This window comes from Macrobrachium nipponense, chromosome 35 (assembly GCF_015104395.2).
Source record: "Macrobrachium nipponense isolate FS-2020 chromosome 35, ASM1510439v2, whole genome shotgun sequence".
In the NCBI taxonomy this organism is placed as follows: domain Eukaryota; kingdom Metazoa; phylum Arthropoda; class Malacostraca; order Decapoda; family Palaemonidae; genus Macrobrachium; species Macrobrachium nipponense.
In genome coordinates, this window is record NC_061096.1 from 13,127,375 (window position 1) to 13,155,322 (window position 27,948).

General features: G+C 40.6%; 1 protein-coding gene across 8 annotated transcripts in view; it reads right to left on the bottom strand.

The window, feature by feature from the left end:
* The window catches only part of LOC135208431 (TGF-beta receptor type-1-like), a 368,373-nt gene that overhangs the window by 166,056 nt on the left and 174,369 nt on the right, over positions 1–27,948 (bottom strand). For 2 of the 8 annotated variants that reach the window (XM_064240594.1, XM_064240593.1), the window contains exon 4: positions 21,853–21,998. The exons of the other annotated variants lie outside the window; for them this stretch is intronic. In XM_064240594.1, the coding sequence (XP_064096664.1) occupies positions 21,853–21,998 (146 nt within the window). The remainder of the gene's footprint in view (positions 1–21,852; positions 21,999–27,948) is intronic. 8 annotated transcript variants of the gene reach the window in all.

Genomic DNA, 27,948 nt, shown 5'->3' on the forward strand with positions numbered 1-27,948 from the left:
TTTAGCAAAGAAAAAACAAAGTGGCATTTCCTGTTAGTATTTTTAACCAAATGGAAACAAAACATTTAATGCAAATATGGTTTAAGACAAATTTTTTTCATGCAAACCATTCTTTACAATTAGCCATTGTGTGTGTCACAAAACCACCCATATGCTCTAAATACAAAAGAAAATGGTAATCAGCCAGTAAAACCACCTATGTAAGCAGATTCCACAGTCTGATATAGGCAACACTTTCATTCCTATGTTGGCTGATTTACTGAAGTGTGAGGAATCACCAAGGCTAGAAGATGGGAATGTGCATTAGGTACAGGCAGTCCCCCGGTTTACAACGGGTTCTGTTCTTGAGACGCCTTGTAAGCCGAAAATCGCCATAAGCTGGGAAATCGTCAAAAATCCTAAAACCTCACTTTTAATGATTTGGTTGTATTAAAAATGATATTGTTATGATGACGAATAAAAGTTTTATGTTCATACTTTACCTGGCAGATTATATAATATAGGCTGTATTTTGTTCTGAAGTCCGACAGAATTTTAAAAACTTCCGACACACGCAGTGGTCGGCCAGGTGGTTAGTACCCATTCCCGCCGCTGGGAGGCGGGTATCAGGAACCATTCCCATTTTCTATTCATAATTTTTATTTCCACTGTCCCCTGAGGGGAGGTGGGTGGGTACTTGCATTATATATAATCTGCCGCGGGTACGTATGAACAAACTTTATTGTATCATAACAATATCATTTTGTTCATGAAACTTACCTGTCAGATATATATATAGCTGAATCCCACCTTTGGAGGTGGGAAGGGACAGAATAGAAGGATTTTGGGAAACAAATGCATGCAGATGATTTACATCTTGGTTCCACCTGTTAGCATAGCTGGCTTCGTGGTTACTGCCACGTAAGTCTGCTTGTGCTACTAGAGTTGCCAGCGAGGTAGAGACCTATATAGCTGGTGCACTCCAGATGATCTGTCAACAGGGGCGAGACCACGACGTGACTAGACCATATTGACCATACCATGAGGGCTAAGAAGTAAAATAAATATGATATATATATAAATATATATATCACCACCTGACCAACCTAGCCAAAGTTTAAGGTGTGTTAACTAAGGCTTAAGAGTTAAGAAGTCGCCGTTGTCGGCAACTCAACAACTAAATTAAGAGCTCTTCCTAACCATTTTCTACAGGATAGGATGAGTGGTACTTCTTGCCCCCAAGATTGTGTCTGCAGACACGTATGGCCCTAGCGAGCAGCAGATCTCATATGCCATCTTCACATCTCGCAGGGAGTGTGAAGTGAACACCGAGTTGCTTCGCTAAAACATGGTACTCAGGATGTTGCTGAGTGCCATGCTCTGTTGAAATGCTTCCGAGGCCGCGCCCTCACCTCGTGAGCATTCAGATAAAAAGATTTCAAATCTTTGTGCAAACACAATGAAGGAGCATTTTTGAAAGAACTCCTTAACACTAAAAGCCAGGCTGTTCTTCGATATGGGCAAGTCTGGTCTTTTTCGGAACACTGCAGATTGCCCGAATGACTTCGACTTTCTTGAGTTTTATGTAGATAAAACTTGAGAGACCCGACAGGGCACAGGACTCTCTCTGGCTCCTGCCCACTAACTTGTGCCATCCTTGCTTCCAAGCTCCTGGCCCAAGGACAAAACGGGTTACCATTCTTAGGCCACAACGGAAGGGTTAGAGAGCACACCGCCTTGTGTTCTCTAAAGCCAAAACTTGTGACGATGGCTTAAAATCTCACTAACCCTCTTTGTCGTATCTAGGGTGGTTAGAAGAAGGCCTTCCTGATCACATGCAAGAAGTTAACAGGTAGGAGAGGTTCGAATGCTTTGACATCAAGAACTTCAGACTACGTCTAAGTTCCATATTGAAAGCTTCGATCTGGACATGCACAGTCAGTCCGTCTGTACTAAAGTCAGGTGACCGACCAGTTGACCAGTCAGACGAATCAAGGACAGCAAGGCTGTACCCTGAAGACCATAAGGCACTATTCTTCGCTGAAGGATGAGTGTCTGGACTGCCTGGGCGATTCAATCTAAGCAAACCTTGGGGTGTATCAACGCAACCCAACGTCGTTAGCGAATCAACTCCGACTCGAGCTTCTGGTGCCAGGAGAAAAGGAGCGAGGAGCAAAGAGGCGATTCAGTCCCGAAGGAAGAATGCCTGACAGTCCAACCTGGTCTCATGTTACACGATCATCGGGGGTGTATAAACGCAACCGACTTCGTCAACAAGAAACTCAGGCTACTATATGTCGCCTGATCTCGCACGAGTGTCTGACTCCGAGAAAGCAGGTGAGACAAAAGTAGATGATGAGCGAGGTTCGAGATTCCACAGAACTCAAAGATCGTGAAGGGCTTTGTTGTTTGACAGACGCAACTCTCTGAGCCAAAGGCCGTCAACAATATATTTGCGTATTTCTTTAATAGTTGTGACTGCCAGCTTATCCCATTCTTCAGACGGAAATGGAAGACGGTAATCTTATTCCTGTCAACATCTCGATAGCCTGAACGTAGTCAGACTCAGAGCGGAGAGGTTATAGGTACCTTTCGAGTTAGAGTAGACCGACTCTCTCGGAAAAGGTCCTTGGAAAGTGAACTAGGAAGTATGTGACCTCTGTGAATCCAGGATCCTGAAGGCCAACATGGGGCGATCAGCGTCATTGTCGCTCCCTGTGACGTCATAAATCCTCGTATTACATTTCCTAAGTCGATTGAAAAAAGGGGAAAAGAGACTAAATATCCATCCCCGTTCAATATCATAGGATGGCGTTTATGGTACCGATCCCGGATCGAGAATAAGGGAGCAGAAAAGAAGAAGCCTCTTCATCCTCAACATATCGAAGAGAAGAATGAAAGGGCGTCCCTAAAGTCTCCACAACTCTCAACTTATTTCTAAAGAAAGATTCCACTCGGAAGTCAATAGTTGCTGCCGTCGATCGAGACGATTCGTACGGACTTTTGCAGTCCTGTAACGAACCTCTACGAGGATCGTTACATTCTACGCCTGTTGTTATAATAGGCTTTCTCGTAAACTCGAACAGGGACCGAGAGAAGATACTTCTTAAGATATGAGAGAGCTGTGGAATATCAGAGTTGATCTGGACCCACTGGTTTCCCAAAACTCGTTACGAGGACTGGAGGGAATACCGAATCGCTTTTACTTCTTTCAGATTAAGATCCAGGACATCTGAAACCCTATCCAGATGTCCGGCACCTTCTTTCTATCACCCATCAGGTGATAAACGCACTGAGAGATGTTCAGAATCATTCCTAGATCTTGAATAATATTTCAGTTTCCCGGTAGGAAAAAACTGTGGTCTGAATTGCAGTCTATTCGGGAAACAAACTTCTTCAGGAAGGAAATGGTCCCCAGCAAGCTCATCCATTCCCTCCTCGAGTATGCTTACTTCCCTAATAAGGCTGCGCTTTGCCTAAGCAGGAGAGCATATAAAAGTGCAATGTTGCGGTAGACTCGTAGTTCCATACCGTGCGGTAACGAGCACCGAAAGGATTAAGAGATATCTCTGAGAACATAGTAAGGCAAAACGAATGCAACGTTTATTCATTCACGTAAGAAATCCCCTCAATCTTAGGCTAAAGTCCGTGATTGTAGGGCAGAGATACAGTTAGTCAGTCAATCCCCGCAGGAGAGACGTAACCGCCAGCCCAGAGATACGGTTAGTCAGTCAATCCCGCAGGAGAGAGAGACGTAACCTACCGCGCATGACAGCGCCCGATCTGTTACTGGCTCGGTTGGACTGGAGGACAGACACAGCGTGACAGCAGCAGCCAGCAGCTTAACGAACGTCGTCTCTTAACTTTATGTCTGGGTTGCCAGCTACCCTATTCTACGAAGAAATAGGTCCGTTATTTTTTGAGCAGAAAGACTCTCAAGCTGGTATATTTAAGCGAAACAGAAAACGCTAAATATATAGATGCGTTTGTGTCGTCAGAACACTACCATACAACGGTAAAAGATAAATCGAAACTCCTGGAAGGCTGCAGGGAGTAACGATTAAATGTCCTTAAAATAGACAATAGACCTCTCGGTTGCCATCCGAAGAGGTAACTACAGCAAGCGTATATGACTTGAACCAACCAGAAGTAAAATAACGCAAGGCAAAATATGAAATTATATCACAATAAAGTTTGTTCATACTTACCTGGCAGACTTATATATAGCTGAATTCGGAATACAGCTACATACATATCTGACAGGCAAGTTTCATGAACAAAACTTAAGAGGAATCGGAAGCAGTCAGCTCAAGCTTCTTATGTTACTGGACATAAGCGTTCATTGGACGTAGTCTACAAGTCTATTTCTTGTACGAGTCTGCGAATGACGAATGAGAGCTCTTCCGAATCTTGTCAATAAGAGCTTATTCGCTTACGCAATATCAAGTTAATGAGTTTGTCAATGAGAACTAACCCATTTACGGGACAAAGAGATATTTTGTCAATGAGGGGATACCCACTTACTTGACAAAACGAAAGTATATGTCAATGGGGGAAAGTCACTGAATTGACAAAACGTAATCCAGGGAGTCAAGCATTTAATTTTTTCCGATTCCCGTCTCAAACGAGGAGGGGCAAGAATCCTGTTAGAGACTGGGCTTACGGCAGGTAGAACGACGATGTTCAATTCGGCAGCGTAGTCCCGACTAGAAACTAACAAAATCTATCATCTGAAAAACCCTTTCAGATGGGCTAAAAAGCTTGCAAAATTATCCTGGGAAGAGGAAGAAACTCTCCAACCAGCTTCCTCTCCCGTATCACAACTAATGCCTGCTAAAGCTTAAAATTTATTGGCAGTATGGCAAAGGAAGTCCTGTCTTGCGCTTTCCTGAAGAGCGTCCTTTGATGAGTGCCTTTGCAAGAATCCCACTGAACGTTGCCGAGAGTCCTGACGTGCAGGACATCGAGCCTTACATAACCCGTAACTGCCTTCTCGCAAAGTCCTTGACTGCGGTAGTGGCAACTTAAATTTATTGGCAGAATGGCAAAGGTTGCGGTAGAGCAAACGAGATCTTCCCTTGAGCTTTCTTTAACTCCATCCACCTATGCGAAAAGCAATATTAATTGACAGAGACCTCTTGAATTCACCAAAGAAAACCCGAAACCCCTGTTCCCCTTGCTGGGTTTATTCTGAAGAAGAAGTTGTCTGTTCACTTCAAACTTCCTCCTCCGAAGCACTGCCTACTTCACATTCTTTGCAGGTGAGGTAGAAGGTATCACCGGAGGTAGAGGTAAACATTCTTTAGGCCCATATCTGAAACAAGAGCTTGAAGAGTTCAACAGAAACGTTCAGCCAGGCGACACACCTGGCGTGCGCTGGTGCACGCTCGGCATCCACTGGAGCGCGCTCGGCGTCCACTGGCGGCACTTTGGCGTCCACTGGCGCGCACGTTTGGCGTGCACCCGCGCGCGCCTGGAGTCCATCCGAGCGTCCCGGGCGTCCGCTCTCTAAAGCTTACCTGCTACTATGACTTCTCTTACGTATTTCTCGGTGGAAAGACTGGACAGGTACGAAGTTCAGGCGACGTTATCGCCTTCTTACTTCTCACTGAAACGCATAACGAGAGAGAGAGAGAGGCGTGAAGCGTCCTCTTCTATAAAGCTTCTATTTAGAGGGCGCGAGTCCTTCCGAAAGCTCCAACCCCTGCATGGGGAGGACGCTTCGGAGGACGAGAAGCAATCTTTCAGGATTCGTGCACGCGCACAGCACTTTGGCAGTCTGGGGATTTTCATCAGAAACTGCCGAAGGCACACCAGATCGGTGGGGGTTCCTTGTAACCCTCCTTAGGCTTTCGACATGCTCCCTCCCCGGGTCCTGGGAGTCAAGCAGAGGTCCCGGCCTAGAGGCGAAACGAGGCCGATCTGACGCACCCTCCACTACACAAGGGGTATCACTGCACTTCTGCACTTCACTTTTACTCTCTAAAGCAAGCACTTTCGATTCTAAGATACGAATCGAAGAGTATCAGAGAAAGGGCAATTCCTCTACAGACACTGCTTAGGCCCGAAGGCAACACTGCAGGGGTTAGGAGTAACAATTACAGAAGTAGCACTTCACAGCAATGAAGAGAGCGAGCACCTCTCGTAGACATATTCATAGCCACGGTGGCCCAATACTACAGGGTTATCAAAATAAAGTCTACAGGAAGGTTAGCAGGTTCACTACCCTGACTTTTGTTACTGATTAATTGCGTACATACGAATCATACGTCTTCCTTACGGAATTAGACATGTTTACTGATTAATTGCGTACATACGAATCAATACGTCTTCCTTACGGAAATAGACAAAGTCTCACACTCCTTACATGACAAATCTCGACAAAGAAGCAAGACCCATACACCCTGTACATACCAAGTGCGGATCTACCGAAGCTTTCGGTAGCCACACCCTATCTTTGCAGACAACCCTGTCTGAAACTAGCCTAACTAGATTCAGATATTTTATGCAAAAATGAATCAAATTCAAATCAATTTAAGATAGCGTATGCCTAGCCACAAATCCCACAAATCCAAGTAAATAAATCAAAAGACAATTAGGATACTTAGCGGCAATGAAGTTTCCAAATCCTAAGACGGAGGTACTGAAAACAGGTGTTTTCAGCACCAGCGACAGAAAAAATTATGAATAGAAAATGGGAATGGTTCCTGATACCCGCCTCCCAGTCGGCGGGAAATAGGGTACTAAACTAACCCACCTTGGCCGGACCACTTGGCGTGTGTCGGAAGTTTTTAAAATTCTGTCGGACTTCAGAAAATACAGCTATATATATATCTGACAGGTAAGTTTCATGAACAAAACTATGTATACTGCACTTTTGTTAAATTTTTCATAAAAAAACCCCTCAAATATAGATTATTTTGCATTTTTGGAGTCATACCTCCTCTGTCAGATTGACGACGTAACCCTGGAACATGTGTCGTAAACCTGGAAATAATTTCTGATGAATATATAATTGAAAAGCGTTGTAACCTTGCAACGTCGTAAGCCACGGACTGCTTGTACTGTAAGTAATTTTATTTTCATAATGTTTCCAAACAACCTCATTCCTTATATGACAAGCTCACATCTCAATGGGGAGGAGTGAGCTACCAAAAACCACAGAATGGCTAATCGAGATCTGTAGGATTCACTATAAACCTCCTTGGGACTGAGCAAAGAATACCTTAAGAAGGTGGTTAACTCGAAGGTGGGCATAAAAAATCTATAAATCCAAAAAATGGTGGCAAGTGGTTACAGTGTGGGTGGTACAGGAACAACTTTCATTGTTGGTCAGTGTGATTAATTATTATGCTTTAACACTGGAGTTCATGACCACCCACATGTTAACCACCAATCTGTGGTTGTGATGTGGTACATGCGAGCTTCTCCAGTATGGTGACTCAAAGAGGCGAAATGGGCTCTTGACAAATTTCATTGTACAAAATGCCACATTGGATAAGAAAGTTTATAGTGAAGATAATCAAAGTTGAGTAACCTCTTCTGAAACTGGTACTATCTGTTCAACTGCTACTACAAGATCCAATTTTAGGAGTCTAGTTACCTGTATGTTGCATTTTAAAGTCACTTGCCAATTTTGGTTGACACCTCCTCAAGTAATTAATAAAACAGTGTTAACTACATGATTTTTCCTACTGTCTTTACAGTACTTCATACTGTAATGCCTAGTTAAAGGAATTTGGGTGGCATAAAGGCAAATAATAGTGGGTATAATCCCTGCTTCTGCTCTAATTTTTTTTTCTCTTTCCATATAAAAATTTTTAGTTTATGTGGCCTACATCTCTCTGACAAATGTGGCCTACATCTCTCTGACAAACATAACTTGTGCTGCTTTTCCATCGGCCATTTCATAAAGACCTTTAAAATAAAAGGATAGCTTTACCATTAGTTTTTCTTGACAACCCATTGGACAGAAAAGTACAAAAATATGTTCCCTAAATCCAATGCATATTTGTAACAAAATCTGCTTCAAGGACTAGATCTCTATTTAAGGATTCTGCAACCACAGACCTAAGGCATGGTGTAGGAACAATGGCTAGAAGAGTAACATCATCGATGTATGCAATCAGTTTGTTCACCAGACCTTGCCACATGTCACCAATACAGATAATAATAGCAAGTGTCCAAGAACACTACTTCAAGGAACAACAAACATGCAAACATGCTGAAAGAACAGCTTCTTAAAAACCTTACATAAAACAGTGATATTTACCAGGTATATTACAAGACGGATGAGGATGGACCTACTACGCATTTCAGGGACCGCGAGTCATCTTTTTTCTTAAATATCTTTCAAACTAGTAATTATTTGATCGAGATGGTAATTTGACACCATGTACAAGACACCACCTGCTAATTTTTGGTAATATACAGCTTTGTTAAATGGTGTTAGTTAAGGTGTTTACTCTTGACTTTTAAAGGCAAAGTTGCATGAGTCAGCAGGACTCCTTTACCAAACAATTCCTCTCGGGATAATTTCCCCCCATTATTCGTAGAAAATTTGCCTATTTCATGGTATTTTTCTATGAGAAATATCCAGAAATTCCTGGTTTTATTTTATCAATTTCATCATAAAATGCACTTTTTCTGATAAAACTATTAAAAAAACAAAGTATAAAATTTTGTTTTTTTTCTTGAGTTTTAACTAACAAAATAGGCAGTTTTCAGCATTTTTATAGGGATTCCAACTATTTGCAGGGGGTCTGGTACACATCCCCCCCCCCCCCCCCCCCCGCGAAAAAGGGGGACCACTGCACATCAAATACAATACGTAGCAATAATTAAATTAACACAGACTCTACAACCACCAACATATTTATAACATCCAATATTACTTATTATAATAAGACAGGAAAGGGGTTGCAGAGACGGGGCAGGCCAGGAGAGTGGGTTGAGGGAGGGATGTGGAGGGGAATGGAGGGAATGGGGTGGGAGGGAGGTAGGGATGGATGGGGGTAAAGCATGTTTGAAAGCATAGGTTAGCGATGCTTGGCAACACCTTGTAATTCAAGAGTAAATGCTTTAATTAACATCATTTGACAAGGCACTGTATTACCAAAAATTAGGGGGAAGTGTCTTGTACACTGTGTCAAAGTATCATTTTGATCAAACAATTAGTTTGAAAGATACTTGAGAAAAACAATGACTTCAAACTGCATCCAACTAACTCTCAGAAAATAGCAGTAATCTTAGAAGCAATGAAATCGGTAGTCTTTTCAAAAGAGATTGGAATAATCCTGTTAGGGTCTATGGTAGTGTAAATGTCAAGCCAAAGAAGCGTAGTTTTGACTTCTCTAGATCTGAAGGCCATTGAGCACAACTTTGACACTAGAAAGTATGAATGAGGCAAGACCAATGACTCACTATACTGTTTGCTTTCAAAAACTTGAGCTAAATGTTCTACTTTCTGCTTAAGACAACAGTAAAGAGAAGTTCTGTAAGCTCCTATAATGGGAGACAACTCCAAAGTGTGATGAATGAAGGGTAGACTGCCACTTATAATTACATATACCCACTGGAGAACAAGATCTCCCTCACACCCTCATTACAACCTCTCTCAGCTCTCTCATACACTGTCTAAGCTTAACTTTTTAGCAGTTGTGTTCTGAATTAAGTGTAATCAGGTAATTCGGTAACAAAGTTTCATCCATAGTTTGTTAGCCACATACCTGACAAGTCCACAACCTTGCTTAGTGTGTCAAATGAGGAAATGGTGGTGGTGGTGATGTGTTTGTGGCAAAGGGGGGGGGGGGGGGGCAGCCATGGTTAAGTCAATGAAGCAGATTTGGCCTACAGTGGTTCTATGGCTTATCTTCTCATGACAACAAACACCTTAAATGCAGCGTCTCTAAGAGTAAGAAGTTTTTGTCTCTGCTCTCCATGAGCAGCAATAGCAGCAATGGGAACAACTGTAAGAGAATCTTGGAGCAGGACTGGAAAGAACATGCCCTCTGGATGGAGCAGAAGTATCTCTGATGTGACAGCCAGAGAACCCTGCTTCAGGCTCTTGCTGCTAGAATAGCTCTGGTCATTGCACCTGCCATAATAGTTATCCTACCATGGCTCTGACTTTTAATTGAGCTGAGTTGCAGCTTTTGTATTAGCTATGCTGCTACAAATATGACAGCTAAAGCAGTCCTTATTGCAGCTCTCATTAGCAGTGACTACTGTCTACATTAGATGAGAAATTCATGAAGAAAGGTGCCCTTTAAATTGTCAAGAAGCTATGTCTGGCTCTATACATGGCTCCATAGTGAATCTTTATCTTAATCATAGCAAGTAACACCATGTGGCATCTACAGGCTCATACTGCCTAGACCGTAGCTGGGAGTGGGAAGGTCAGTTCCCAATAATTAGCTCAGTTCGACACTTGCAGTACTGAAATTGGAGTGGATGCAAAATGACCTAAAGTGACACTAGGACAAGTTGGTCGTAGCAGGTAAGAATGGTCTTGAAAGAAACCAGGACATAAAAGGAGCAGGGGTGGCACTTGGAAGCACAGGTATAAGCCAGGCAATCTGGCCATAAACCTACCAGAAGATCGAAGTGGCTTTGACAGAGCTCTTGTTGACAAGCAAGACATCAAGGATGAAGATTCAAGCAGCAAGGTAAATCGTGTTTCCTGCTGGTGTAGCAAGTTAAAAGTCAATACACCCAACAACTAAAATGACTAACAATTCAGGTTAGCTGCCTTCTATGCTCTACATATGATAAAACTCACTGTGTAAGGCTGTACCCAAACATATACAGACAGCCCCCGGTTATCGCCGGACTTGGTTTAAGGCGATCCAGTTTTATGGCAATTGTCTAACGCCATAAAATTGGCGATTTATGGCGTCATAACATGCAGAGTTTCGGTTATCATTGCCATAAGGTGCCCATACCTAACAGAGATGCCATTAACAACCAAAACTCAGCCATAAATTGCAGCATTTCGAGGAGGAGGAGGAGGACCCTATGACAACGGCAAAAATTACGGATGTTCTAGCTGCTTTTCATAAAGTGCAATCATTTGTTAGAAAAAAAGACACCCCGAAAAGGCTTACACAGGTCGTATGCTTGCGCAGTTCGATGATGTTTGCCTGAATCGTTTCAGGAACATTGTGAAAGGTAGGCAGAAGCAATCTTCCTTGGATAGTTATTTTTTAAAGAGGCCTTTAGTACTAGCAGGAGTAAGCAAAAAGGAAGAACCAAGTGATACTAAAAAACAGAAAGTTGAAAGTGGTGAAGAAGTTGAAATTTTGTAAAAAAAAAAAAAAAAAAAAATTTAATTTTAGTTTTTTGTAAAATTAAGTGTTACAGTTTTGTTAATGTGTTTCGTAAAGTTTTGTTTATGTATGTTTTCCTTACATTTTTTTATGTGTTTCGTAAATTTAAGTGTCCGTACGTATCTGCCATTTGTCCTCCTCCTCTGTCGCCATTTTCGGAGATAGCCTCCACATTTTACTACATACGTACAGTATTTCTTGTATACCATGTACACTAATACACTTTATTTACAGGTATATTAGCAGTACGTATTAAGTTACGTATTGAATGGTCCAAATTGTTGTAGTATTTCATTGTTTATAGGTCAATTTAGCTTCATTATGAAATTTACTGGGGTGTTTTTGGAGGGCTTAGAACGGATTAGCCATTTTACATGTAAAATGCGGTCCAAGATACGAAAAGCTCATGATACGAAGGCCGCCTTGGAACGGATTAATTTCGTATCTTGAGGTACCACTGTACATATTTATATATGAATAACTTGATCACGAAATATATAAAACTTGATGCTATGTATAAATCAAGGTTTTTCCCACAGAGGAAAAAATGAAAGGCAAGAGAGCCAAGAACTTTCGGTCTAGCACGACTCTTTACTCAGGCACAACTGATCATACAGAGGAAAAACATAGTAAAAGTAGGCTTAACCCTTTAAAGCCGATTGGACGTATTAAACATCGACATAAATTGTCTGTCAGGTGCCGATTGGACGTATGGTACGTCGATATAAAAAAAGTCTTTTTAAAAATTCGTGGAAAAATAGTTATAGGCCTACTAGGCAAAAACTTTTGAATCACGCGCCTTGGGGGATGCTGGGATCAAGGCGTTGTTTTGTTTACAATCGTTACGCAGGCGCGCAAGCGCAAATTTCTTTCTTATCGCACTAAAAAGTATCAGCAACACATCTCAGAAATTATTTAGTCACTTTGACATGATGTTTGCACCATTTTAAATTAGCTGTTACATGGAGTATTACATATGGAAATGTGCGCAATTTCATGTAGAATGCAACAATAAACCACTCATGGTTGTAGCTTTTATCAGTTTTGAAATATTTTCATATAAATAAAGATAAGTACCAAAATTTCAACCTTTCGGTCAACTTTGACTCTACCGAAATGGTCGAAAAACGCAATTGTAAGCTAAACCCTTAAATTCTAGTAATATTGAGTAATTTACCTTCATTTTGCAACAAATTGGAAGTCTCTAGCACAATATTTCGATTTATGGTGTATTTATGAAAAAAAAAACACACCATTTTCCTTACATCCGCGTGGTAACTCTTCCGGAAAAAATCAGAATTTTTTTTGTCCGATTGTCGAAATGTTTGCACCATTTTAAATTAGCCGTTACATAAAGTTTTATATATGAAAATGTGTGCAATTTCATGTAGAATACAACAAAAAATAACCCATGGTTGTAGCTTTTATCAGTTTTGAAATATTTTCATATAAATAACGATGTGCTAAAATATCAATCTCTGGTCAACTTTGACTCGACTGAAATGGTAAAAAAAGGGATTTTGACGAAGGAAAAATCTATTTCTGGGTGATTGGTTCGTGTCGCCCTGTGAAATAATCCTTAAGTTCATTATTTCTAGGTAAATAACCTAATAATTACCAGAGAAAAAATAAATTCAAGAAGATGTCAGTATAACTGACTTGCTCACTCTATAAAAGAAGTGTCGGTATGGTAACGGGCGAGTGAGACCACTACCACGAACCACTTGCCATTTAGAACTTCCCACATCAAAATCCCCCACCTGAGAGAGCCGATCCTAATGGAGGATGCGCCTGCTACTACTACTAATACCCACGCCAAGCGGAGTGCAGCGCCTCTAGTGGCCATCCTTTTATAAAGATGTCCATCTTGGCCTGCAGGGTGGGTAAAAAAAGGGGAGGTTTCACAGGGCGACACGAACCAATCACCCAGAAATAGATTTTTCCTTCGTCAAAATCCCTTTTCTGTGCTCAGTTCGTGTCGGCCTGTGAAATAGTACCAGAGAAACAGCCAAGATGACAATGGAGGGTCTTAATGAAACAATAAAATAAAATTAGAGTATAATATAAGTGAATCAAAAGTTATCATACAAAAGTTATAACATAAAGGTACTTAAAACTAGCTTAATATAATAAAGGAAAAGCACAGTTTAGTACAATGGTATCAAAATAAATATTCAAGAAGTTATTGTGTTCTAACCTAGCATAAAAATAAGGGTAGAAACACTGAAGCACATTTATATGTACATTATGTGGATGTCCCTAGCGAAAAAATAAGGGGCAGTCCACCAATATCAACCTAGCGGCTAAGGCTAGAGGACCATGTAGAGCATAGCAGTAGGGTGAGACATGTTGGACAAGGTAGGTAGAAAGGAGACCTGGATCTTCAACTATAACTACTGTGCAGAGTCAGGGGAAACTATGTTTCCCGCTGCTACTGCTGAAAATTTTAATGATTCCAAGGACTTCAGGTAATGACGCTTGAAGACTGTCTGTGATTTCCATCCAGTATATTTCCTAAGATCCTCAAAATTCATATGCTGGAAATAGTTAATAGAAGTAGCTACTGCCCTGATATCATGTGCTTTCGGGAATGATTCAGGATTGGCTTGTTTAATGAAGTAAAGGATCTGCTGTCTGATTCCTTTTACTGATAAGGTGCCACCTCTCTCTCTCATAAAAAGAGGACCTGAGGATCTAGAGGATGTCCGAGACAGAAAGGCTCTTAAGGTCAATACTGGACAGAGAGAGGGATCCTGGGGAAGAGGAATGACTTTCCAAGGTGCCCACCTTGCTAGAGGATCCTCATTTTTAGCTAAGAAACTGCGATCCGGGGAAAGCAAAACTTCTCCTGAAGGGAGAAACTCTACATGACCCGTATCTCTGGATAGAGCCGACAGTTCTGAAATTCTGGCCCCTGAGGCCAGGCTTAGTAAAAATAGCGTCTTTCTAAGTATCATTATAAATGTGCAAGACGAGTTGTCAGTGTCCGAGGCTAGTTTGAGGACGTCATTTAAAAACCATGAAACCGAAGTAGGTCTCTCAGAGGGTCTAAGTCTAGCACAGGCTTTGGGAATAGACGTAAAGTAAGATTCTGTTAAGTCTATTTGAAAACCCAACTGAAAGATTTTCTTCAAAGCTGATTTATTAGTGGTAATAGTGCTAGCTGCTAGGCCTTTTTCAAACAAGGACCTGAAAAAGGATATGGCTAAGTTAACTGTCATGGTTGTAATGTCTGTTTCCTTCAGGAAAGATGCGAACTTTTTGACGGCAGAGTCATACTGTCTTATAGTTGATTCCCTCTTATCTGATTCTAGGAAGAGGATGTTTTGGGGATCAATATCTGCATCTTTTTTAGCCGCAAACTTCATGAAGTCCATAAAGTTAGGGTCTCGAGAATTCCTGAGGAAGCGAACACAGTCCTCATTTGTACTGATTGCGATAGTTTGGGGTTGGGAATCCGTAGCAGGGGGTACCAATTGCTCTTTGGCCAATCTGGAACAATCAGAGCTACTTGACCTTTGAAAGTCCTTAGTTTGCTCAAAACTTTCAAAAGAAGATTCACTGGAGGAAAGATATAGATCTTTCTCCACTGATTCCAATCTATCGACAAGGCGTCTGTGGCACAGGCCAGAGGGTCCAGGTTGGGGGCCACGTAGCAAGGGAGCTTGTGGTTCGCTTGTGAGGCGAATAGATCTACCTGGAGACCTGGTACACTCTGGCATATCCACTGGAACGACTTGACGTCTAGAGACCTTTCTGATTCCAGAGGGACTGAACGGGACAAGGCGTCCGCTATTACATTCCTTACCCCTGCTAAGTGGGTGGATGATAGGTGCCATTTGTACCTGTTCGCTAGGGCGAAAATGGCTATCAGGACATGGTTCACATGTTTGGATTTGGATCCTCCCCTGTTGATGCAGTGAACTACTACTGCACTGTCCAAAACTAGCCTTAGATGAGACTTCTTTGGAGGAAGGAGCTTCTTTAGGGTAAGGAAAACTGCCATTGCTTCCAGCACATTTATGTGGAGCTGGCGGAACTGAGTGGACCAAGTCCCCTGAACTTGCTTGAATTGAGAGTATCCTCCCCAACCGGTTAGGGAGGCGTCTGTGTGAATAGTTAACGCCGGAGGAGGATATTGAAGGGGAACTGTCTTGGACAGATTCTTTACCTTCGCCCATGGACGAAGCTGGTTGCAAAGGATTTGTGGAATCACTGACAACTTGTCTCGAGATTTGACATTTGCTCTTGAGCGCCAAACTCGATTTATATCTTTCAGTCTTGCCTTCAAAAGGACGTTCGTCACTGAGGCAAACTGGAGGGAACCTAGGATTCTTTCCTGGTTTCTCCTTGAAGCTTGTTTGTTGTTGAGAAATTGCCTCACTGACTTGGCTATTTCTTTTCTTTTGATCACCGGAATTGACAGATTGTGGGAGGATAAATCCCATTGGATGCCTAGCCACTGGAAACGAGTCTCCGGAGTGAATCTGGATTTAGTTTTGTTTATCTGGAACCCCAGATGTTCCAGAAATTGAACTACCTTCTTTGTGGCTCTGAGACATTCCTCGACGGTTGGTGCCCAAATCAGCCAATCATCGAGGTACGCTACTACCATTATCCCTTGTGATCTCAGTTGTTGAACTACTACTTCCACTATTTTCGTGAATACCCTGGGGGCTACATTCAGTCCGAAGGGCATCACTTTGAAAGAGAATGCCTGGTCTCCTAGTTTGAAACCTAAGTATGGGCGGAAGTGCCTCGCGATGGGGATATGATAGTATGCGTCTGTAAGATCGATAGTGGTGGTGACGGCCCCACGGGGAAGTAAGGTTCGTACCTGCGAGATGGTCACATTTTGAACTTGTTGCGCTAAGAAGAGTTTAGCTGGGACGAAGTCCTAAGATTATTCTTCTTTTTGATGAGCCTTTCTTTGGCACGCTGAACAAGCGCCCTTGAAATTTTAGATGCTTGACTCTCGCCACAACTCCTTTCTGAAGGAGCTCCTCTGCATAATCTGTCAACTCCTCTGACGGCAATTGAAGAAATGATTTGGTTGGTGGAGGATCTTTGATCCAACTCCAACCTAATCCCTTGGACACGATGCTCTGTGCCCATTTGCTGAACCCCCACCTGTGACGGAAGAGGAACAGCCTCCCTCCTACCTAGGGAATCTCACTGCTGAAGTGTTTACCCCTGCTAGCAGCCCTTCCCGAACCTCGCTGGCGAAAGTTACCTCTCGCCCTGCTTCCCCTTGAGAACCTATTAAAGGTAGGGAAGGCCTGGTTTTCATACATGGAATTGAAAGCCAGAGAGACGGTGTACGAGGTTGAGGGCTGATTCTGAGGGGATAGCAAGAGGATAGGCTGGTTCTGTTTCGATGTCGAAGGCTGACCCGGTTGGGTAACTGGAACGGCCTGGACAAAGTGCTGCTGTTGCTGGTGTTTTTGGTATGGCTGGAACCTCTTGGTTTTCTTCAGCTTTTTACCAGAAGAGGGGGGGTTCTCCTGCTTCCTCTTGGTTGAGATACCCCACCTAGCTCTAAGGCTTTGGTTAAGCCTTGAAGCTTCGTGGTGCACCTCATTCACAGAAGATTCTGGGAACAGGTCCGAGCCCCACATGTTGGAAGCAAGAAGCCTATTCGGTTCGTGTCGAATGGTGGCTTCTTGCAACACATGATTACGACAGTTTCTTCTAGCCGTGAAGAAGTCGTAAGCATCTGCCTGAACCGACTGAAGTTGGGACTTAGCAAGGATCTTGAATAAAGGCTCCGTAGCGTATGAAAGAGCAGCCATCTCCATTATGACTAGGGAGTTAAGTGATCTCCCTAGCCTAGTTCTTGCATCAAATTCTGCCTGAATGAGACTATCAGGCAGTCTAGGAAGCTTTTCACCGAACTGATCCATGGCACAGTCCGGTTTTAGCTTTCCTACTGTAAAAGTGGCCGGCAGGTTCTCCCAAAGTTCTCCAAACGCAGGGAAGAGAGGAGATGTTGGCTCTGCTTCCCTGAGCTGTGGAATGGGTTCGTCCTTCAAAACAGCATGAAGGGTCGTCTCCACCATCTTTGTCGTAAAGGGGAGTGAAGCCTCCTCCTCCGTGGCAAAAATGGTGAAGGGACTCTTGAAGGCCTGGAGTTTGGTATTGGAACAATCCCAATCCTCCAGACAGTGAACCCACTCTCTTTGGGCGTGATCTCTAGTGTACAAGATAGTCTCCCTAGAGATCTTGTCTTCCCTATTGAGCGCTGTCTGTGTTAGCCTGGCATATCCTATGAAAGGCTGAGTCAATCCGGCGGGGTAGAACTCGAAGTCCTCAATCCTTCTTGTTCCACACTCCGGAATCAAAATCATACCATCCTTGAAGGGAGCATAGGCTGCTACCCTCAGGGATTGTTCATAGAAAAGGCTGGAAGAGAGTCATAAGGTGGTAACTGGACCAGACCAGTACCTCCTACCAGGAAGTTAGCCTGAGGAGCCTGGTTCAGGCCAGCAAAGCGATTATCGTGTTCTAGAACACGATTAGAGAGATCCTGAATTGATTGACCTGTATGGTTGATGCTGCTAGAGAGTTGAGCAAACATTTGCTAAAATCTCGTCCCAAGCGATCCAACCATCTCTCCTACTTGTTGTAGGACTCCTGCCGAGAAGATGGCGGGATCAAAGGCACTAGGTGCCGCGATCCCGGCAGGAGTCACCGGAGTGGATCCGGTAGCAAGCTCCCCTCCGGTAGCGGAAAGAAGGTAGTAGTAGGCAAGCTTTGAGACCACTAGTAGACCCCTACCCCGGTGGCTGGCAGAGCCAGTTACTATTCCGACAACCGAAGGGGCCCCCGGTTAGTGAGCAGGGGCTCCGTCTGTCGTGGGAGAAAATCGGGGTGTGGGGAGAGCGAACGAGATACACCGGAGAGGGCAGAGGCGACCGGGGGGAGGGGTGGCCAACCCCAACCCCCTTACACATCGGAGTACCCCGGTACCCGAGACTACAAATGGTCACACAGACTCCCAGCTGACCGGGCCTTCCAGGAGCCCCCTCGGGGAGAGAGGGAGGGAGGCGACAAATGGTTGCCATGACAACCGAGGAGAGCCCGGCCAGACCCTCCCCTTACCGCGCGGAAGAGAGTAGGGTAGGGCGCCCGGTGGGACACGTGATCGAGGGTGGACCAAGGGGCGATAAGCAACACAACCACTAGGCTAGTGACCACGTGAACCCAACTGTACCAAGAGTGAATGAACACGAAGGAAGATAGAGCCTAGGTACTGGGCGCCTTAAAAGCTAGCCTAACAGAATAAAATAACACTGGATAATGTAATAATAAATAAATAAATACATCGTAAAAGAATGGAAGGAACACACGAGTGAGAGAGACAGGAGTCCAGGAGAAGGCGAACCGATCCGAAGACCAGTAGACTACTCGGAGCCAGCCGTTGCCGATGAAGAGCAAAAGCTGGGATGCTGGACTAGGGAAAAACACACTATAGCCCTAAATACCTAAACCAAAGAGATAACTGGGTGACAAAGGTATGGGCTGTGAATTCCTAAATTCTAAAATAAGATGTAAACAAACAGATGAACGCATAATAAGAACCCATGAAAGGAAGAAAGACGTCCCAGTATGGAAGACTGGGAAATCTTAACAACACGAGGCGAGCTCATGGCCGCCACGAGTCAACCGGGTGACCGTATGTAACCTAAAAAACGGAAAATACTGGTCCCTAGAAGACAAAAATACAAATTCTTAACCTTTCGGGTACTTAACTTAGCCGTGGCGATAGCAGCGCATTCCATCTTGAAGAAAAATCCCAATAAAGCGATCACAACACAAGTGAGAAAAAAACGTGTGTGTCTGCGATGAGCTAAAATAAAAGGATGGCCACTTGAGGCGCTGCACTCCGCTTGGCGTGGGTATTAGTAGTAGTAGCGGGCGCATCCTCCTTTAGGATCGGCTCTCTCAGGTGGGGGATTTTGATGTGGGAAGTTCTAAATGGCAAGTGGTTCGTGGTAGTGGTCTCACTCGCCCTGTTACCATACCGACACTTCTTTTATAGAGTGAGCGAGTCAGTTATACTGACATCTTCTTGAATTTATTTTTTCTCTGGTAATTATTAGGTTATTTACCTAGAAATAATGAACTTAAGGATTATTTCACAGGCCGACACAAACTGAGCCCAGAAAACGCAATTGTAATCTAAAACTATTACATTCTAGTAATATTCAATCATTTACCTTTATTTTTCAACAAATTGAAAGTCTTTAACACAATATTTTGATTTATGGTGAATTTATGAAATAAACTTTTTCCTTACGTCTGCGCAGTAACTCTTCTGCAAAAATCATAAATTTTTTCATCCGATTGTCGTAATGTTTGCACCATTTTAAATTAGCCGTTACATAAAGTTTTATTTATCAAAATGTGCGCAATTTCATGTAGAATACAAAAAAAAAACAACCTATGGTTGTAGCTTTTATCAGTTTTGAAATATTTTCATATAAATAACGATAAATAGAAAAAATTCGTCCTTCGGTCAACTTTGACTCGACCAAAATGGTCGAAAACTGCAATTGTAAGCTACAACACTTACAGTCTAGTAATATTCAATCAATTACGTACCTTCATTTTGCAACAAACGGGAAGTCTCTGACATAATATTTCGATTTATGCTTTTTTTTACGTCTGCGCGTTACAAATTCATGCATCATTTTGTGATAATTTTTTCTCTGTATTGCCTTGATCGTTTTACAGTGTGTTATATACCAAAATGATCACAATTTAGTGTACAATACAACAACAACAAAATTAACTCATTAGCTTTAACCGATTTGCTCACAGCGCGGATTTGATTACAATTATATATGAAATTTTGTTTTCACGCTATCATATATCCCATTATTTATATATGATGATATTTTTTTTTAATTTCTGATGGTTGCATACTAAACTTCACGCAATGACAAAAAAAGGAGCACAAAATGAACTCTTAATCTTTAAAACTAAGCATGCTGTGATTTTTTGAAAAAAAAAAAAAAAATAAATTAATTAATTTTCCGTTCCGGCGCTCACTCCCAGACCCCGCCAGCATACGGGTGACAATTTTTATTATACCCCTTCGGCGTTAAAGGGTTAAACAAGTGAGATATCTTCTTTCTGTAATAACCCCAGTGGGATTGTTCCATATGGATAGGGTTCATCTTCTGAATAAATAATAATAATAATAATAATAATAATAATAATAATAATAATAATAATAATAATAACAACAACAACAACAACAGTTTGAGAGTACAGTAATATCTACTTCTATACCAAATGGAGACAATTTTTGGAAATGTATTTCATCAAGGAATAAACTCCATCCTCCAGACAACTCCCATCTGTGGAGTAACAATTATGCCATTCCTAAAAATAGTGATCCTAAGAGATCCACCAGAATTAACATCTTACCCTCAATGCCTTAAAAATCATGTCTGTCAACACTGGACCATGCACTGCGGGCAAGGTTTGACATGATACTTTTGCCTTGTTTGACCACATCAGTCACTCAAATTACATGGGGGAGAAGGAATACCATCCATCCTCACCTTTCCACATGCTCTGAGAGAAATTTACAAAATGTTCAAATATACTCTCATGCTGCTTAGGGCAGATATGATTTGGACTTTGTTAGCTACTCTCAAAAACTCGTCACACCAGCAAGGTGCAAGGTGTCGAGGGGGAGCCTCCACTGCTACTGAGAATTAAGAAAAACTACCTGAAAAACATTCATTAAGCAGGCAAAATACATAGGCAGAAAATGAATGAAAGGTGGGTTATGGCAATGCCTGTGCAATATGGTATTACTAGCTGCCTCGCTTTCTTTTTTTGATTTTAAAGACTGAGGTGTCTGGACAACTTTGTGACACACAAAAAACTAATTATAAGTACTAATGGGTTTGCTGTGAACCAAAAATTTGCTAGGCATTGTACATAACAATACATGTAGTAATAATCTCTCCAGCCATTTGTATGCCTTACAACAATTTACTAACAAAAACAGAGATTATACACAAACATTATAAAAAAAAAACTTACACTTAGCTCATAATTAGTAATATGCCTATATGTACGTACTTAGAACACAGTAGAATAGAAGGATTAACAAATCACCTCTCAGTATCCCATAGACAAAATGCAGATACTTGTACTTTAAAATCTGATAACACTTAAGCTCCTATTAATTTGAAGTTTTCTGCCTTTAAATAAATGAAAATTTTTGTACTAACATTTGGTGAACAAATGTTAGCATAGAAACAAAATTATCAAGAATGTAACTGGGAAAATATAATGAGAACAAAAAATGCAAGAACAATCATTGCGAGGGAAAGAGAGAAAAACGAACAGATACATCTAAGCACAAAAAGAGAATTGGCTTTCAGTAATATATTCAAACTGGAACAAGATTGGATCTGATAAACATACAAATTCAGTGAAATATCAGTAGTACATTATGTTAATTAATAAAGTAACCCAAAAAAGAACCTTGAACCCGAGACAATAATAACCAAGCTAAACCTACCTTGCGGTATCACAAAGGGAACTTTAATGTCTTCGTTGCAGTAGTCCGATTCGCCGCAACAGTGGACGTGAATTTTTGGATCCTTTGTATTGAGACATATGAAAGGTCTCGAGGCTGGGATAAGTATTTCTCTGCCAAAGCATTTCCTATAGGGTACAGACCACAATGGGGAGAGACAGAGAGAGAGAGACAAATAATAATCACAGTACAATCTGTACACCACATGTCTGTGACTAGCATGCTTACACTAGCCCCTAAGATTCGATTCGGAAGCCGTGAATTTTAAGACCCGTCAAGCATTTGAATGCAGGGTAATCTGTCATTAATCCTGACCCATTACTAGTCCCTTGGGACAGGTCTCAAAAGTCTGCAGCAGTGTCCGAGCCAAATACAGTAAAAGGGACTCCATCATAACCATCATCAATTGCCCTTATACTCAAGTTAAAATCATCCAAGCAACTTTCTAGTGAGAGTTAAAAGCAACATATCACCAATAATTACCACTAAGGTCACGCAAAGTAAGCATCTCCTCCAAATTCTGACAGCCTAGCCTATCAACAATTTCACTGAACAAAATCTAACTCACCTTAAAATTATCTCAACTATGTCCTCTAAGAATTGTGATACGTAATAACGTCTTAACTTTTCTTCTGGATTACAGGTTCTCAAATGGTTACAAAGTAAATGAACTTCTAAAAACCCTACAGGAATAAAAATCGACAGTAGATACTGTTCAGGCACAAGAAGAAGGTTAGATATGAATGCAAGGTAAATATACCTGACCCACAAAAACATTAAACACAGAAGCAAAAAATACACATTATAAAACGACCAAACGTTATTAACATTAATAGGTTAAAACATTCTTCTCAGGTACAATACTAACTAAAAGTCTGTAATAACATCCTACCTACACTCTCTCTTTATTCTTTAATTTCTTACAAAGAAAGGAATTTTTCAGTGGTTTTTATCTTAGGAATTTATGGAAACAATTATGTGCACAGAAACTGCTTACAAAATATTTTACTTCATATTCTAAAACTTGTGTAAGTGTGAAAGACAAACCAGTAACATTCTAACAAATATTTAGGAATTGAAAATTTGGGGATTTTTTCACTTCCATTATTATGTAAGCTCAAATGATACCGTTTGGGGCCAAGAAAAAACAGAAAAAAAAACCTGGCTTTAAGGACAACGAAGATTTCGAGATTTATTTCAAATCATGAAAACATTTCTTTTATGAGGGAAGCTGTAAGTCATGAAAAAAAAACATGTTATTTTGGTTCCACAGATAATAAAAAGAAGGAATTGCATAATGGTAAGTCATGATAAAATGGTAAACTAAGAACTCATCTTCTAAACAAGTCAGAAGCAGCTAGTCCCTTTCCACTAACATCAGAATGCATTCATTTGGAAGCAAACTACTGCTGTCAACTTACATTCTGTAGAGTACCAACATAGCAGGAAATCCAACCTTTTCCTGCTTTCTCATGTGAGCAAACCCCTCTCAATAGTCCTATTTTAAGTACTCCTTTTGGAGTCTCCATTAAAATTTTTCCCAGACCCTGAAAAGTCTTTGTTTGAAAACAGGACAAGTAAAATCAAGAGGATACTCAGTTCTTCTTAAAATGTTTACATTTTTTTGGGTGTAAACAACTGAGTAACAGAATATAAAGCTTTTCTTAGCCTTTTACCTTGAGTATGCCACTGAATTCAAAATTTTAAAATGCATAACAGTCAGGAAAACAGACCTGGCAAATAAGGAGCAAGCAGAAATCATGAGGATAGTATATGTAATATTAAGTGCTTATATAACGTTAAGTAATTTCTATCACATATGAATATCAGTATATACTTTGTCACAATAACAGTTGTTGCATTGAAAAATTATATGTTTATATATATTTTTCAATAGCCACTATCTATATACGTACTTTAATTTTCTATCAATCCACTTCTAATTTATATTATTCCTATAATACAATGAATAGTCCTTCTAACAAACAGGTGCCACATACACAAACTGCTATTCTTAGAAACTTCAGGTAGCATTACACATCCTGAACAAACTTCTATAAAAATTCTGTACTACTTTGTTATTTAAACAGCACAAGATCAGAGCACGCGGCCTACAACCTGTTTGGTACAGAGTAATAAGTTGAATATATGAACAATACAAATACCTGGCCTTAAAAACTGCCTCTTATACTTTCCAATTTAAGTTCTTGACATATGGAACTGATGGAAAATAACAAGCAACAGCCTTAAATCTACTGTATTTCACTGTATGCATAACCGTACAACGATTCTTGAAAGCTGCATTTAACAGTATTATTATTAGGATCGGAATGCTTAACCAGATTATTGCACTGAAAGCTTCGGCTACTTCATATCCTACACCTATCCTGGAAATGTTTTTGACAAACCACTCTGTAGTAATATTCCAGAAAACAACTATGAATTTAAGAATAATCTATAATGATGACATAAATAATTATGAAAATAATGACTGAAATATTTTATCAGATGTAAAAAATGTTCTGCTTGTCTCATTTGCCAATCTTCTGTTGGAATTTATGGATGAATAAAAAGAATTTACAATGAAAAACTCATGAGCAGATTGTGGTCTCATGATTCTTTTTATTTGCTGCTGCTTTACTCGTGTTATTTAATACTCAGGGGGTAAAAGTTCAAAAAATCTGTTAACAATATCAAATTTCATGACAGTTGACACAATGCCAAAACTCGTTATCTTTGCTAATCAACTTTCCTCATCAAGTGTCAGGCCATGCTCATTTGCCTAGTAGGAGGGCGGATTTTACAGTGTGCCCTGCACTGCCAATTACAAGTAGGTACTGAAAGCTTTTTGCAGTAACCTTTTAGTTCATGATGCACTCCAGTCTGTCTTTCATAAATTGTGGAATTTCAAAAGTAGAGTAAATAATTCTTTGTGGCATTTCCAATTCACCACCTTTGGACAAATAACTTATCCTTCAAAATAACTATCAAAATGGTTGTAATGACAGTCCGCAGAAAAAACTTGTCATGGAAAAGCCTACTGCAGTTCACTTCACTTACAGTCTTATAATAGAATTAAAATAAAGAACACCATAAGTAGTTAGCTGCCCATCTCACAAAGTGGAGTAGTACAAACAACTAACATAGGATTCCCCGTACCTGTATATGAAGGCAGAGAGAGAGAGAGAGAGAGAGAGAGAGAGAGAGAGAGAGAGAGAGAGAGAGAGAGAGAGAGAGAGAGAGAAATTTCTGTAAGACAGCTCTTGCAATACAAGACTAAGCAAGGTTGTGAGGATCACTGGACCTAATTATATATACTGAGATGTTTCCGGGGTACAAGACATCTAAACACACACCTCTTGAATTGCAAAAATCACTCTTCCAACTTGAAAGCAAGCACCCATATCTACCACATGCAAATTCTGCCCAAAACCCAAAAAGCATCATTAAAAAGAACAGCAGCTACAAGTAGGAGGGAACAGTACATAAGTTTTTCAGGCCAAGCAAAATACACAAGAGTTCTTCAGTTATGCAATACACAAACAATCAATCTAGTTTTAGAGATACAGGATCAACAGTTCTTAAAATATCTTTCAGCTAGTAACCAAATACTGGAAATATGTTACAAACAGAAAAACTGTAAAACCACACATTTTCTGGTTGAGCAGTCATAATAAAATCAAACTGGCACATAACATTGTAACAGCAGACTGTACTATGTACTTTTTTTATATATAAAAGGCAAAAAAATATGGCTATTTGAACAAAGTATTATTGTTTTCCGTTAAATCTAAAATAAAACAGCTGTAAGTAAACAGGCTGTATGCTCATATTGTATGAAAATGTTCCCTGGGCTATATTCACCTTTAAGTCCACTTTCCTTATCACAAACACTATGATAAAGTGACTCACACATAAGTGAGTACAGTACTTAAATTAAATCTTCTGATGATTTCACCATGTATAGATTAGAAAAAAGGATATCAAATCCCCCTTCTTAAAGCTGGTATTCATATTCCTAAGTTCACCGAAAGAAGGTATACCATGTGCACTATAGGCTTTTATAATAACATTATGTAACAGGCACTAATTCAATGTACTATAACAGTCCTTCAGTCTGAAACATCACGGATATACTTAACACTTATAACCAACTCAAACATCTTTTAAAAGGAAAGGCTCAGATTTTTCCTTCCTGGACTTGGTACAGTAACAACTTATAAAACAATCTGGTGCATGACCATTTTTACTGCATAGCTTTTCCTACACAACCAAATATGAATTTTTTTCTATAAACTTTATAACACCTTATATTTGTATTTAACAACAAATTATCAAGGAGGACTTCATGTACCAAATGTTGTATAATTTCTGTCATAAATTGCAATTTTATCCGAGGATGAAAGAAGTGAAATTATGGAAAATGTAATATATGTATGAAGTATCAGTTTGTGGGATGAAACAGGGTTGTATGGTGTAGAGCAATGGTTGAGTAGAGATTTAAGGCAGTGCAAAGTAGAGTCATAAAAATGCTCTTAATTTTCTAACAAGCAGAATTAGATGTTAAAGAAAATAGGCATTTTTTCCAATTAAAGAACAGCGTCATATGTATTTTCCAGATGTTTATTTGCTTAGGCCTTTTTCTTCCGTTGAAGAACAGTGCCATTTACATTTAGCCAGATGTTTACTGTCTCAGGCTCTTTTCTTCTATTGAGGAACAGTGGCATATGCTTTTAGCCAGATGTATATTGGCTAAGGCCTTTTTCTTCCATTAAGAGACAGTAGCATATGCAATTAGCCAGATGTTTGCTGGCTCAGGCTTTTATCTTCCATTAAGGAAAAGTGGAATATGCATTTAGCCAGATGTTTATTGGCTCATGCCTTTTTCTTCCATTAAGGAACACTGGCATATGCATTTAGCCAGATGGTTACTGGCTCAGGCCTTTATCCTCCATTAAGGAACAGTGGCATATGCCTGATGTTTACCAGGTCAAATTCTGTGTTTACAGGACAACTAATAGCTTGCTCTATATCCAGCTAAATATTTGAGGGACTACATGGCATAGGCCTAATTCTCAAAGTAAACATAATTTTGCAACAACACAGACAAAAAACTATTCTTAGAATGTCATTCTGTACAAAAAAAATAAGTAATTCATATTCAAGTTTATGGTGCATTTATTCAACTTAGTTTACTGTCACTGTTGTGAATGTATTGAACATCACCCCTATCTTCTTGTAGCAATGGTGTTAATATTTGGTTGCTAGTTGATCAGTATGAGTCAATATGTTTGGCACTAATTTTAGTTACTAAGAATAGATACTGTGGAAAAAATACAAAAAGATGCCTAGAAAATATGGCCTTGCAACGATGCCTTAGCAACTTCAAATGTAAAAACTTGACACTACTGCAGTTTAACTAGATGAAGGAAGAATGGCAGCGAACAACTTCAAACATTTTGGGGTATAAATTATGGGTGATCACACAGAGGAAACAAAAGGAGCATGAGTTACACAGTAGTAGTAGATTACAAGTTACCAAAGAGGAAACTGTTGAAATGTACAACTGCGTGTGGTACCGTAGATTAATAAAAAATGAATAATAGTGAAATAATTACCCAACAGGGTGATTAATGTGATGTAATAAAGAAAAAATTAAGATTGAGAAGCATGGCATAAGTAGGGTGAAATAACTCTTGCAAAGTGAAAGAGAGTCAATTCTGTACTGAAGAAGTTGGGTTAATTAGAAAAAAACGTAGTGAAAACAGTATAAACACAAACGAATAAGCAGGCAGTCCCTGGTTATCGGCGGGCGTTCCGTTTCCAGGGGTGTGCCAATAAGGGAAAACCACCATTAACCAAAACTCAGTGATTTATGGGGCCATAATGGCACCATAACTAGTGAATGGTGCCATTAGAACCCTTATGGCACCATAAGGTGCCTCATGGTGCCAATAACTGAAACTTGTCCTGTTATGTTGCCATAAATCGCTGATTTTATGGTGCTGGACAAGTGCCATAAAACCGGATCGGCGATAACTGGGGACTGCCTTTATACATAACTAATGGAATGGTAGA